Source organism: Hetaerina americana, unplaced genomic scaffold (assembly GCF_022747635.1).
Source record: "Hetaerina americana unplaced genomic scaffold, ioHetAmer1.1.p SCAF_2, whole genome shotgun sequence".
In the NCBI taxonomy this organism is placed as follows: domain Eukaryota; kingdom Metazoa; phylum Arthropoda; class Insecta; order Odonata; family Calopterygidae; genus Hetaerina; species Hetaerina americana.
In genome coordinates, this window is record NW_027286763.1 from 57,904,923 (window position 1) to 57,920,298 (window position 15,376).

Genomic DNA, 15,376 nt, shown 5'->3' on the forward strand with positions numbered 1-15,376 from the left:
TTGACGTTTGCATTTTTTCGTTATCCACGTAAATACCCCGCGATCCACCAAAGAGGTGTGTGGTAGGGGTGGAAGCACCAGGTGGGAATTGTAAGGGAAAAAGGAGGAAATGAGAGATGAAGGGAAAAGAGAAATATATTCCGTAAAAAACAATCAAATAACGTGAAATTTAATAGGCATGCTGTAAGAATTTTATTTATTAAAATCAAGTGTTAATTAACGTAGTAAATTAGTTATTTGTTATAGGAAAAAGGGAATAAAAATGAACCACAACCATTTATACGACAGGCCTCCACTGTAACAAGACAGGTCATGCAAAATTGCGATGTAAGAAGGGAAATGGCGGCGTGTGGCGTTTCCCCACAAAGAGAGACTAGGGATCGAAGGAGGAGCTTGAAAACAGCTTAAACAAAGATTGGTAGGCAATATTGTAACAAGCACTATATTCATCAAATGGTATTCCAATCCGGGAATGGATTTGACAACAAAACACACGATTTTAGTGAAAGTGCATGCATTTGAGTAAAACTAATTATTCCCTAGACGCTGTGGGTGGCAAGTGGAATTTTGCTAAATCTTACCCTACAATTGCTGTCCCATATTGTCCGTGAGAAGGAGTCCTTGAGTCTGCTAGGTCTGGCATCTATTTCCCAAATTTTATATTCTTTTATTTCTTCGTAAATAATTTTCCATGCACCAGTGTAACCAAGATCAGTGTCATTCATGATCATTTGGATGGTTGCTCTTCGGTCTAATAGAATAAAGTCCACTTTCTTCACTCTGCCACCATTGTCTGTGAGTGATGGTTTTCCACTTCATGGATCGTCTGTGAGGGATATGTGGCCAGTTTTGAATTACCTATCCACCTCGCAGCGATATCGGGCTATCATTTCGTTAAACGGCTATCATTTCATCGTGGATTTGCCGGACACTGTAACCTTACGAATGAAGGAACTTAAATCAATCTGCGACCATCCATCTTCTCCACTTAACGAGTTACTTCAATGTACGGTTTCATGAAGCAAAACAAATCAACATTAATAGTTGCTATTTACAACATTATGTCCGTAAGATTCAGTAAATATGCAGAATAAATTTTATCCAGATATCTTGGTTATTTCTTAGCAATAATTACTTAAAAACGATACCCCCACGTACATGCATGGACCTAATTACTGATTTCTATCAATGCCATGACCTCGAAATCTGAGCTATGTGTATTACCAAGGGGTATAAGAGGTGTGAGACGTGAAATTTCATTAATGAAGAAGCTAATATACACCAATTTCAAAATTGGCATGGAAGGAATGAATGATGATTTACTGAAATGCATTGAATTTTCCGAAAAATACTGTAACAATATCACGTGTGTCGACAAGCATAGCCTTATTTTTACTAACAGGAGAAAAGAGATATGTCGAAGGAAGGTATTTTATGTAGCTATGAGTTACATAAATTCAAATGTATTACTATTGAGCTCTATGGTTTATTTTCGATGATTTATCCTATAGACATAATTGTTCGTCAACGTCTCTTGCTTATATTTTCACTTTGTATGTAGCTATATGAAAACATTGCCCATTAAATGATATATTTAAGTAAAGCACGGGGCGTGGTGACCAGTTGGATATAGCGTTCAGTTACTGCCCGGGGACTATGGGTTTCAATCCGCGGTGAGTCTGTGAACCTTCCTGGTTGCCTGTGATTTTATTTGATCTGATCGTAAACTACGAGGGTCATCCGGAAAGTAGTACCCGTTCGTGAAATAAAGACACAAAAGTAAATATTAACAAACATAAAAAATTTTATTTGAAAGAGGATACTTTAAACTACTTCTCAACATAATCTCCAAGCAAATTAAGGCATTTGTCATAACGTGTGACAAGTTTCTGTATTCCTGCTGCATAGTCCTTCGCCGCCAGCTCATTGAGATACGCGAGGGACCCATCTTGCACAAATTTTTGCATAATGCAGATGGTGTTTAACAATTTCATGAACAATTGTTCGAGAAACATTGGGAAAATGCTCACAGATGTCATCAATTGTGACGCGCCGATCGTTCCTCACGAATTCGTCAACTGAGCTCACCAGTTGGTCTGTAATGACAGACGGTCTCTCCGAACGCTCATCGTCGTGTGTGTTCCCCCTCCCCATGTTGAAGTTGCGACACCACCGCCGAACAGACGACTCGTCCATTACATTGTCTCCATACACCTCCTTTAATTGGCGATGAATATCACATGGGCGAACGTTTCTTGCATTGAGGAATTTAATCACTGCCCTCACTTCACAACTGGCGGCGTTCTCAATTTTTTTAAACATTGTAAACAATCACAGAAACAACACAGGCAATGCTAGCGTCACGCAACTTGGCTCAGAGAAGGCAGACAAGCCACTGAAGCTATCTGACCTCGTCCAGCGGCTACTCGCGTCGTCAGCACTTCATGCGGCACGAACGGGTACTACTTTCCGGATGACCCTCGTATATCAACTTCACCTGATCGTAAGCTGTGATTTTTCGGGTCTCAAATCCGCCTGGGAAACCGCGGGCGGCATAGGGAAAGGAACTGTTTCCCTATTCTTGTGTATAATGTCATAGGACTTAGTATTAGGTGAGCTCCAACTTCACCTGCTTAAACAATCCCTGGCTTGATTACTGCAGATTTTTTCATCGTCAAAAATATGCATGAATTATCTTTACGTTGTGGAGGGAATCGCCGTGTAAATTTCATGACGAGAGTAGAACAAAACTTTGCTATTCCACATAAAAAGTTTTAATATATAAAACGAGCATGGTTTCAAGGCTGTAGTTTCTGTGCATCATCATCAAGTGCGCATTGTTGAAACCATGGTCCTGTAATATATTAAGCCTTTTAATTATCAATTAAAAATGGCAAATAGCAAGAATAAAACTTTTTTTTCTCTACCCTCATCATGAAGGAAGTCCAGCTATTAAGCCTCAAACTATTATGTTTATGCACATTTCTCGTAAAACTATGATTAATTGTTAAAATAATTCCCAAGAATCTAAAATTAAAACAATATTCAAAGCCTTGATTTGTTTTGGGGGGAAAACTCTTGAGAAGGATAGTTGCAGTTTACAAGTAGGAATTTTCATTTACCTTTTTCAGTTAGATGCCAACATTATGGTGGGGATATAGCTATCAATTAAATCGTTCCGGATATATTTCAATATCTTACGGTCGTTCAAGTTCGCAATCGTTTCATCGTTGTTTACGGCCGCGAAGGACCGTCTGCACATAGATGTAGTATCACCAGAGCGGGAAAGACTTGTGGGTTTTGTCGTGAGACGGAAGCTTGCGCAAATAAATTAGAATCTCACGCCATATCATCTGTTTCCCATTCCATTATTAATCCCACACCGTCGCTTTCCGGCAATGGACAGTCCAATCCCTCCTCCCCTCACCCTCCCCCAGCCAACTTTTTGACAGGCAACAAGACCGACACGGAGCGCGGTACATGGAATTCCTTCCCCCCCCCACCCCACCCACCCGCCTCTCACTGCATCACGGAATAAAGTATGCCACGAAATTAGGTATGTTCACCTCGTCCACTCCTTTTCCCGCCCTCACCCTCCCCCGCCCGCCCTCTCGCCTCCGGCTACGCAATCCTATTACCCTTTTGGCACCGGTTCATTTTCCCCGCACGCGCTTCCTCTCCGCCCATCTAATCCCTCCCGAGCCCACTCCATCGGCCTTCCACCCTCCAGCGCTCCTCGCTCCCCCTCCCACACCTTGTTTATGAATGACTCAGAATTGTGAGCCTTCATTTCTTTTTTCCCCACCCTCTCTCCGCGCCCTCCCATCGAGCCGCGCGTGGAATAACTTGGGTGGGAGGTGTGTGTGTGTTTGTGCGTGTGCGTATATCGAGAGGGGGTGAATGTGAGCGCGGAGGGATTGCCCTTGTCCCTGACCTCGGTTATTTAATCTCTTGTATATTCGCCCCATCCCCCTCCCCAACTCCCTCCCATCCAACCACCCACCCGCCTCCACTTTCCTCTCCCCATCCAACCCAACCCTCTCCTCAAATATCCGCTCCTGTTGGGTCTCGCACCCACCCCTCCCCCCTAATCACGCCTTTCTCCCATCTCCGCCGGCTTTTTTTCACGTACTCCTCTTCCTCCTCGCCTCCTCTTCATCCCAATTTCGCTAATCCTACCAAATGTTGTATCAAAAATCTCCTTTTCACGTAGGCTGGCTGGATGTATTCCGGGATTATTTTCAGTCAACAGCGCATACGGTGTAAAAGGGGGAAGATTTCAACCGGGCACGTTCCGACCCAGGCCCGAGAATAATGTGGCCGAGCTTAGCCATTCTGGCGCACTCGAGGGTGGTGCTCGCGTTTGGCCGGGGCTCGTAAATTAAGATCGCCCTTCAATATATTTCTGGTTTATCTTCTCGCTTTATTTGCGGCCCACCTGTATCATGTCATTACGACGTATGGCCAAGCTCTCGCGGACCTAAGAGCTCGGGCCCAGTCGTTGAAGTGAAATCTGAAGTCTCGAAAAATGCACTCCTTATGTTATTCCTCTTTCTTCTTATCTTTTTCGTGTTCAGGATAATTTCGGGTAAGCTTAATTTCGTTCGCACGGCTGCTTGCGAAAAGCTCTCGTACATGTACAAACATCAGAATCGATACAGTAAAGTATTAGTGATGCTATCATCTGGTTAAGTCTATTTTTTGATACGTTTTCGTTTTTGTATTGAGCACAAATAGTGTTTTATGTGTAATACCTCAAGGTGTTCTTCTCTCTTCTATGGAAATATGTTGTATGCCCTTCATATCCTATTGCTAACGAATGTATTTTTGTACAGTTAATTTGCGTTAATTCCTATCAGTATATTTATTTTAAGTTGAGCTGGAGTATTTGTGTTCTCCATTACCGTTATCAATTCTCTTCAGCGTCATCCATTGTGGCATCGACATTCCCCAATTTATTCTTCTAGCATCTAGCTTTAAAGTCATGCATGTATCATTTATGTATGTATGTGAATCATATATATGGAGGGCAGTATGAAAAAGACACACTCATTTTTTCGCATTCATGAAAATCCCCGTCATATTGCTAATTTCTTTTCTTGTTTTCCGGCGATTATTTCTTCTTACGGAAAATCTATTTGATTTTCAAATACAATGCTGATTTTGTAATGAGCAGGTGCTAGCCAAACCGACTTAAGACTGCATTGGAGATTCTCTTTCTTATATTGTTAAAATTTTTTGCTCCTCTCTCGATCGATTCGACGTTCAACGGAATATGTTGGTGTAAATGACGTTTTAATGGGATACGAGCATTGATGTCTTAAAATAAAATCATGGTGTTAATTCCATTTTAATGTGTTACATAACATATTACGTGTATTAGCATAACATTTAACTTCGCATTTACCGTTGGGCTAAAGAACTTGGCATTTATAGTCAATCGCAAATGACCTTAGCTGTCGGTCGTCTCCCCGAATAGCTCACTGTAGATATTAATTTGACAGTTTATATTTGCAACCCCTTATCCTCATTTTTGCGCAGACGACATCGACGTACGATATTCGCATTAGTTTTTAGGCATAGTTTCTTTTTTTGGGTTCTATCTTCTCTATTTATGATATTTTCTTCACATCAAGTGTTGATTAAACAAGTGTTTTATTGTGGATCCGAAATTTCAATAGCGAGACAACAGTCATGCATCGTTCTACTACACCACTTTTCTTCTGCCCTCATGCAATTTCTCCATCCGATGTGGAAAACCGAAGCCAAGTCGATTAGGTTTAAAAAACGCTAACCCTCCGTGCAATACGTTGTTCAAATATTGTTATTGATGAAAATTTATTTGCTATGTCATTTTCATTCACAGGTAAAGACAGCGTTCGGTCCAAAGGTGAATTCCTTTGGAAGGCGATGCTCTTATGATGGCGGATATAATTCCAACCCGTTGACCGTTCAACTTTGGGCGCTAAAAGGGGCTATCAGTGGACCTGGGTTATGATATTGCTGCGCTTCTATGGTCGTAAGTCTGAAGTATTTTCTTTCAGTGAACAAAATATAAGTCCCTTTAATTTGAATGATAGTTTAGGCCGATACTTTGTGGAATTCAATAGTTCTTCTTAATGTTCGAAAAGTTAACAGCTCTATCTGGAGGTTGTCTGTTGAATATCCACGTGGCTGTGACCCGATGTTTCTACACTCGTTAACTGAGGTTTTTAGCCGTACGAAAGGAACTCAGCTGATACCTCAAAATATGTACAAACATATACTAGTTCAATCGTCAGGTACGTAGATATCTATTCTTTAATTTCCAGGTGTATATGTGTGGTTCATGGGTAAAAAAATATATATTTACAATATTTCCATGCCCTACAATTTTTAGCAACCTTTATGCCATCTAAGTTTTGTTCTGCGACTTATGCACTTGATGGAAGCTGTCGTTCGGGGTTAAAAAATGCCGGTTTGAAGACAGAAGACATTGCAGGAATACGTAGAAAAAAAGATGCGAAATATATGGCACGCAGGCAAATTTTTGCATTTTTAATACTTCATCAAGGCGACCGAGAGGTGAACATGTGGACGCATCACTTGGGTGCCCTTTCATTTATTTGATTTACATTCAACAACCTCTCCTTCAACGAGTTCACCTCCCTTGCTAATTTCAGTCTTCCGTTTATGAAGCACCAGTATATTTGCTAAATATTCTTCTCTTCCTGAGGGTCAACTCTTCCTGATGATGCCTTCAGCGTCCACAGTTAGGCCAATTTTATATTACCAAAGATCATAAATATATATTTGTATAGGAATGGGATTCCGTGTCATAGGAGTTAATATTCCTTGATAGTGCTCTTGTTATTATGCACAAAAGCTCCTCTTTGGCATTAATTTTACATTTTGGAAGTGGTCAATAGGTTCATCGAAATGCCTATGGTGGTTTCAATGAGCGTACTTGAATTAGTCCACGAGTACTTCCCTAGCGATCCCCGGATTCAAATTCCGTTCTGTTGTGCATTGTCCGAGGCTCTCAGGCTTGATAAATGAACGCAGATGCACCCTTCTGATTTCAGGGCGGGCCATTCATTGGCTCACCCGCCACAGTAGAAGTACCTACTTTCACGAACTCCTACCTCAATCAGAAGAATATTTAGAGCCAACTCATATCTTAGCCTCTTCCTTTCTAGTAATTCACGAGGCTTCCTTCCCGCGGATACCCATTCAGCGAAGGAGTCCATTGTTCGAACTCGGGCATATAGAGCCGCTCCGCGGCTCAAGACTGCAAAGTGTCTCATGTGCAAGGCGCAGCTCAGTTTGATGTGGGCTCCTCCGAATAAAGGTCTCACCCCCCAACAGCCTCTCCCTTTTCCATTGGGAGCGCTTCACCTTTACTTCATTGGAACCAGCAGTTCGCCGTTGTCTTCGGTTTCTCTTTGAGATCCGTGCTTGGGGCGTTTTTTTCCCCGTCGCAATTATCTCCTCATACTTCTCCCCTACACCGCCCCCACCCTCGCTTTATTGCGAGGGGGCACAGCGTCTCCTTCCCGCCGCCCACTCCTCCGAATCCCATCCCTTCTCTCATTTATCTCTCTCCTCTGCCGGCTTCTTCCTCTTTTATTAGATTCGACTTGATACCGCTTCGGCAGCATTGGGTGTCGACGTGACAAATTACCGTAGCAATTACTCCCACTTCTCCGTCTCACTCACTCCCTCTCCAGTTTTTTCCTCCTTATTTATTATGAGAGTGTGGACACACAATAATATGTTGGTACTATTATGCCTTCACGAAATATTTATGGGTGTGATTGTGAATACATTTTTATGTACACTCATACACACAAATGCATAATAAGCACTTCGCCCTTTCGGCCACTTTAATTAGTTTATTTAAAAATAGTCATTTAAATAGAGAGAAGAAAGGATGTGGTGACACTCACGGATGCTGGACGTTTCGGGGCCAGGATGCGACTCTATTCCATTTAATAGATAGTATATATAGTATGTATATATGTGTGTATATGTATATATATATATATGTGTGTATATATATATATATGTATATATATATGTATATATATATATGTATATATATATGTATATATATATATGTATACATATATATTATATATATATATATATATATATATATATATATATATATATATATATATATAATGGGCTGACACAATATAACACAAATAGAAAAGAATAGACACATTTAAAAGAACACTCACACGGTAAATTGTTCGAGCTTTCGGCCCTCTCAGAGGCTTTCTTCAAGAGAGACTATATATATATATATATATATATATATATATATATATATATATATATATATATATATATATATATATGTATGTATATATATATATATGTATATATATATATGTGTATATACTACCTTGAACAAAAAGTTCCCGGAATAACCACCGTGTGGCGCTCCCATCGTTCCGATTTGAGTTCTGTTTTTTTGTTAAATTGGTACATCTGTTGTTGATATTCCCTTTAAATCTTAGTGTCATAACTTGACATTTGCAAAAGTTACGTAGCCAAGAGTACATCTATCTCTGTGTGTGTTGGCGATTTTTTACAATTGCAGAAATGGATTTAAATTTGCAACAACGAACTTGTATTAAATTTTGCGTAAAAAACGGATTTAGTGGCGCACGGACGTTGGAAATGTTGGAAAAGTGTTTCGGCAACGATTCTCTAAAAAAAACGGTCGTTTACCAGTGGCACGAGCGGTTCAGAAGTGGTCGTGAGTCAATCGAAGATGATGAACGCAGTGGCAGACCATCGACATCGAAAGTCGGTGAAAAAATTGATAAAGTAAAAGAAATGTTGGTCAATAACCGCAAATTAACCATCAGAGAAATAGCGGAGGACTTGAACATTGCCTATGGATCCGCCCAAGACATTGTGGTTAATGATTTGGGTTTCCGTCGTGTAGCAGCAAAGTTGGTGCCGAAAGACCTCAATTTCATGCAAAAAAGAGACCGTGTTGACGTCGCAAAAGACATGATTTGCGAGGCTGAATCCGATCCCACATTCATCAAAAGGATCATTACTGGAGACGAGACGTGGGTTTATGAGTACGACACGCAATCCAGACATCAGGCAAGTGAATGGCGTTCACCAAATGAGCCGAGACCAAAAAAACCACGTCGTTTTCAGTCAAAAAAGAAGGCAATGCTGACGGTTTTCATGGATTACAACGGTGTAGTGCATCATGAATTTTTGCCAGAAGGCCAGACAGTAAACAAAGAGTATTATTTGGGCGTTATGAGACGTTTGCGTGAAGCAATTCGCCGAAAGAGACCAGAAATGTGGGCAGAAAACTCGTGGATTTTGCACCATGATAACGCACCGTCGCACAGTGCTATCATTATTCGTAATTTTTTGACGAAAAATGCAACAAATACCATCCAACAGCCACCGAATTCACCTGATTTGGCTCCCTGTGACTTCTTTCTGTTCAATCGAGTTAAAAAACCATTACGGGGAACGCGTTTTAGCAGCCGAGAGGAAGTAATGGAAAAATCGCAGGAAGCACTGATGGACATACCGAAAACCGACCGTAACTTTTGCAAATGTCAAGTTATGACACTAAGATTTAAAGGGAATATCAACAACAGATGTACCAATTTAACAAAAAAAACAGAACTCAAATCGGAACGATGGGAGCGCCACACGGTGGTTATTCCGGGAACTTTTTGATCAAGGTAGTATATGTGTATATATATTTATATATATGTATATGTATATATAAATATATATAAGTATATAAATATATATTTCCATGAAAAACCATAAACACAGCGATGAACCCGAAGGTCGGTTTGGTAGGTGATGGTAGAGTTCACCCAGTTCAAGCCCTATATGGTGTGTGAAATTCATACATCAGAGTAGGGGGGCCAGTTCGTTTCCCTGTACCGGTAATGGTTTACCAAGAAGATTTGGTACCGCAAAAATCACGCAGGTTGAGTGGAGCTGAGGGTGTACAGGCTTGCACGGGGGTCGAACCGGGTCCCTCCTTTCATTAGTCCAAGGCTCTACCCCTGGAATATATATATGTATACAAGTATATAGTATAATAAGAAGATGGGTTCTTCACACACCGACACAATAAAATGTAGCCGCTGGACTCTCTTAAATTTTCAGTGGCTATGTAGCAAACTACAATGAAGTTACCTTGAGCGCTACGTCTGTTTTCATTGACTTATAATCAGTTTATATATTCACGTTCATGTGTTTTTGCATTAACACCCATCTCTAAATACATACATAAACTTATATGTATGTGTAAGGGAATACATATTCATTTATTTTTATTCTCCTCCTATTTTCACCCCGCGTAGTGTTTTATTTCGTCCGCTCCGGTTTCTTCACCCCTTCGCCGTATTTTCTGCCATCTTCTTTGCCTCCATTCCTCCCCCCTCTCCTTTCCCCTACCCTTTGTTCTTCACCCTCATCATCCCTTTTTCCCCTACTTCTTCCTTTTTCCGTGAGACGTATCTCCCCAGCCCCTTACACTTAATCGACGTTCCACTTCTTCGTGGACTCGCGAAAGTAATTGTGTTTGCATCTCTGTATTCATTATTAAGGGCGAGGATTTTAACAGAAGTACAGTACATTCGCGGGCAAGTATTCCTTTGAGGTACTTCAGAGGAATGGTGTGTCCCCCTAGCGATTCCTGGGCGTTGTTGATAAAGTACGTCAAGCACATTTGGAAGAGACTGTGGTTTAGCCTGCCATGATACTCTGCAGATATGGGAGATGCGCATGGCTATACCTAGCCGTCACGGTAGGTAGGACTATACTCTTGTTTCTTAACTGGCTCATAAAATGTAGATGGTACTTTGTAATAATATTAAAATGGGCTCGATGTTGTGGTAAGAAGTACAGTTTTATTGCCAGCTTGTCACGCAAAATTTGTGTGATTGTTTTTATTCCCTTGTCTCATGTTTTTGGATGCCCTAGCGCGACCTGGTGTAATGAAATGAAGCAAGTAGGTGGATAGATGAAACGGGCTGAGACAGCGTGACGATTTGTGTCATGTATGACATTCGACCATTTTTGCGGTTGATTTTGTGCAAGCTTGTTCTTTAATTTAATAAAAACTTTTTTTATTATTTTCGCAATATTAAACGCAATTGTCAAAATTAAATGCATTTTAACTGTAGATTTATCAATAATTTTACCGTCTATTTATACCTGTATATAAACAAACAGAGAAAGGCAAGCATATTCCCGATGTAAATTATTAACAAGGCAGTAAAAAAACTTACTCATTGCGTTTTTATCTCATTACTTAATGGCGGTATTAATCGTTCTAAATAGGGATTAATGTAAATATACTCTAAATTCTTAATATTCTCATATATTTTTTTTAAAAGAAAGTTTCACGTTACTTAAAATTCATTGCTAGGGCATTCAATGATCCTCGATCTCAGTTGCTGTATATCATTAGAAATGTTAGGTGAAGGTGACGGTTTGGTGGAAAAATAAGGGACCTCATGTGGTTAATCTCCTGGGAGTTCTTTTCAATCAGTTACAGCCACGGCTTGATTTGTAAAGTGGATTGATATTTTTTAATTCTACTCTGACGAATTTTGAACCTCCCATAAAATCCCAAAATATTGATTTCTGATTCACTATTTCGGAGTAAAATATTTTGAACTACATTTTCATCTAATTCCCATGGTAACTTGATCTAGGATTTATTTTAATATTTGAATTTTCTTTAAATTTTTAATTCGAGCTTACTGATTAATCATCAAAATAACAAAGGAATATATTATTTAAAACTCTCATTATCTCCTGCGTGACGTAAAATGATGTTAATCAGTGCAAGTAGAATATTGACTTCCCATTACCTTTTCATGGAAAACGCTGGGAGAGAGATAGGTGGAAAGAAGAAAGGAAATCTCGGGCGGTATTCTCTAGTAATCCATAATTTAGTCCTATATTAATTGGTATTATCGTTATTTCATTAATTGATCACGTAAGTTTAGTCCTAAAAATGTATATTAAGTATTCTTACGTTTTCTATGCTTGGTGAAAATTGCTGACTCACCCAGGAATGGCTTTGCGAACCATAAAAACGTTGAATTTTACAGAGATTAATATAGGTAATAATGAAAACGGGGTAGCCGAGACTGGAAACTTGATTGGCACAAAGTTGAAAAGGAGGGTGGGGGAAAAAGTTACTAGTAAGGAGTGGGACTAGGAACACACACTAGGTCACTTGGGTATATTTGATATACAGTGAACCGGGTATACCTGAATCACACACCAAAAAGTCAAAATAAATAAAAAATTAAAACAAACTTACAGCCACTCAATCACAAGTGTGTGTGAAGGAATAACAGCACTCCCGTAAATCGCATTCACGCACACACTCAGGGTTTTCAAGGATCCCTCCTATGACAGTGACCCGCCAGTCACACAGATGCAAGCCAAATTATACAACAAATGTGGCGAAACGGAACGGATTTACGTAAACAAGCAATCACTCCGGTGTGTTAGACCTTTGTGAATTGCATTTACACACACACGCTCAGGGTTTACAAGGATCCCGCCTGTGCCAGTGACCCGCCAATCACACATGTGAATGCCAAGTAACAATACAGAGGTAACAAAACGGGACAGACTTACGTAAATAAGCAATCACTCGGGTGTGTTAGACCTTTGTGAATCGCATTTACACACACACTCGGGGTTTACAAGGATCCCTCCTATGTCAGTGACCCGCCAAATACACAGATGAATACAAAATAAGAAAACAGATATAAGCACGCTTTCTTTGTTTCAAGACCGTAGGCACGTTCATTTTATATTTACATAGGTAATAATGTTGAAATTATCATCGTTATGTTATGTTGCCTAAGTCGTAATATTTTGGAAGATTCATTTGTATATTATTTCCGATAACTGAATTACTTCGTGCGCCGGCTTCGAAATAGTAATAAGCGATCACACTGGTTACGAAGCCGCCGCCACCGTTGCAGATTTCGAACCCGTGACCTTTGCTGTCGCCGACGACATCGCTACTTACCCCGCCGGCTACGGACGCGGTGATATTTTTTTGCTTTAGTTGTGACTGAAGCGTTGTGTAATTACCGCGCCAAAACTTCTGCGACACCAGTTTTCTCATTTATGCTCGCGGGTTTCGTTTGCATTCGCGTCCCGGATCGTAAAACACCGAGGGAGGGCCGTCCGCGGAGAAGCAACCGCCACCATCCCGCTCAACCGAACTCCCTCTCCCTCTTTCCATCCGTCTGCCCCGACCATCCCACCCCTCGACCCCTCAAACCCCGTCCCACACCGCCCCAAACCACCTCTTCCCCCTTTGATCTCATTGCATTCATGTGATTCCGCTCCCTTCCCCCAATTCCCCTCTCCCTCCCCCCTTTGCTCTTTCCTTCTTCTTCCTCAATCAAAATCCCCTCCTTCCCCACGCTCCAGTTTCCATTTTGCTCCTCGCGTAGGTTTCGGGGGAGAACCCAAAGGGGGGGGGAGAGGTTTAGGGTGGTTAGAGAATAGAGGGACGCGAGGCGGAGGTGGAACCCGATGCAATCCACGTTTATGCGACGGACTGGGCTCCTTTCATTCGTCCCAGTCTTATAAGAACTCCCCTATTTCTCCCTCAGTCCCTCATCCTTTTTCCTCAGCCACTTCCCTCTCGCTCCGTCCCCTCCCCCCTTTCTCTTCTTAAATATATACACAAATGTAGTCCAGCCTTGCCTTGCGAGAGTTGAAACCCTCAACATGCTGGGCGTATTTTCTCCCGTTTCATCTTGGTTCTCGTTCTTGCTTCCCTATAAGCTGGGAGACGTGTTTTTCAATTCGCCTGGGATGATTTGATGCCATCCTATGAGGCAACTGAAACATCAGTGTTATTTTCTCGGGCGAGAAAATGAGTATTCGATTCGGAATATATGTACAGTTGCAAATCATCGGTTTTAATTACAAAATGTAACCTAAATTTCATAAGAGATTTTATTTTTTGCATTTTTAGTGTACCGGAGAAAGTGATTTTCAACCGGATCGCACACAAATCAAATGCAGCCGTCCCTAATGCTATTTTTAGTCTGTCCTGTTTTACTGTGCCAACACACAGTAGTGGTGTTGTTGCCAACCAAATCATCCCAAAAAGGAATACAGGGAAAGGGAAAATATGTCAAAAATTAATGAAAATTCAATTTTTTCGTTTTTGAGTTTCGCAATGCTACCAGGTGATGTGTCAACCGGATTCATAATGCAGAATGCTCTTAAAATTATCTATGTGAAATATGTGTATGCGATTGCATGCTGCATGTCGCCAGAAATACGAGGACTTTTGTATCCATATTTTGTAAAAATGACATAAAAATTGGTGTTCCAATTATTAGCAAAGTGTGTGCCTATAACCTTGTCGCTTATTTTACTTGATCTAAGGAGGGGAAACGTCATTAAGTTGTACGAAGAGACGGCAATAGTTTCCCCGCTGTGGCGGGTTTTATTTTGTAATACTTATAAGCACTTACCATTGCACGTTTATGTACGTGTGTGTGTGTGGTTTTTTTAACATCCCTCCCACATCCTTTTATTCGCAACCCCGTTTATATTTTCTACCTTCCCTCTCCTCACCTTGGCTCACCGCTCCCTTTTATGAGCTCCCGGGCTCCGTCACCGTGAACGGACCTTGCATTGCGAATTTATTCCATCGCGGCAGCAACGATTCCGGTCTCTTTCTCGGGAGTATATAGCGGGGCCGGTATAAGGTAGTGTGCGGCTTCACCCTCCCTGGCCGCCAAATCCAGCCAGCCGCCTCATCTCTCCCCCTGCTGCCCCCTCTCCATTACTCCCCCTCGCCCACGAGTAAGCGGCCTTTTTTCCCGACCGACTCCCGTCTCCCGACGGCCAAACTGCCGCTCCTCCAATGCATTCACTTCACCAGAGGCTCTCTCGCTCCCTTCACCACTCTTTCCTTTCCTCCTTCCGCTCCTTTACCCCAAGACGAACCCTCTCCTCCCCCGCGCCCCCATTCGTCCCTTGCCTCCAGAATGCACCAGCACCGCTCCTAACCAAGTAGTAGTAGCAGCAGCAGCATCTCATCCGCCCTTCCTTTCCATGCCCCTACCTCACCCCATTGCTCTCTCTCTTTTTCCTCGTCTCCCCGTCGTTACCAAACGAGTGCTTCCATTACTTCCGCCGAATTTATTTGTCCGCGATCCGTTTTTGTAGGCTTTATTTTTTTTCGCTTCGTCTATCCACCGCGTCCCCTCCCCCCGCTTGGATGCCGGGTAAATCCTAGTCCGCGGACGATGAGGGGGGTGGTGAAGGGGTGGGTGGGTGCCGAATGAGGTTTTGCTCGAATGCTAGGCTAAGGTTTCTTCTTTCC

General features: G+C 41.6%; 1 protein-coding gene across 1 annotated transcript in view; it reads left to right on the plus strand.

Annotated features, from left to right (window-relative positions):
- The window catches only part of LOC139688305 (uncharacterized), a 455,056-nt gene that overhangs the window by 52,615 nt on the left and 387,065 nt on the right, over window positions 1-15,376 (plus strand). The window contains exon 2 of the mRNA XM_071585796.1: window positions 5,867-6,019. Within this exon, the coding sequence (XP_071441897.1) occupies window positions 6,014-6,019 (6 nt within the window). The 5' untranslated portion in view covers window positions 5,867-6,013. The remainder of the gene's footprint in view (window positions 1-5,866; window positions 6,020-15,376) is intronic.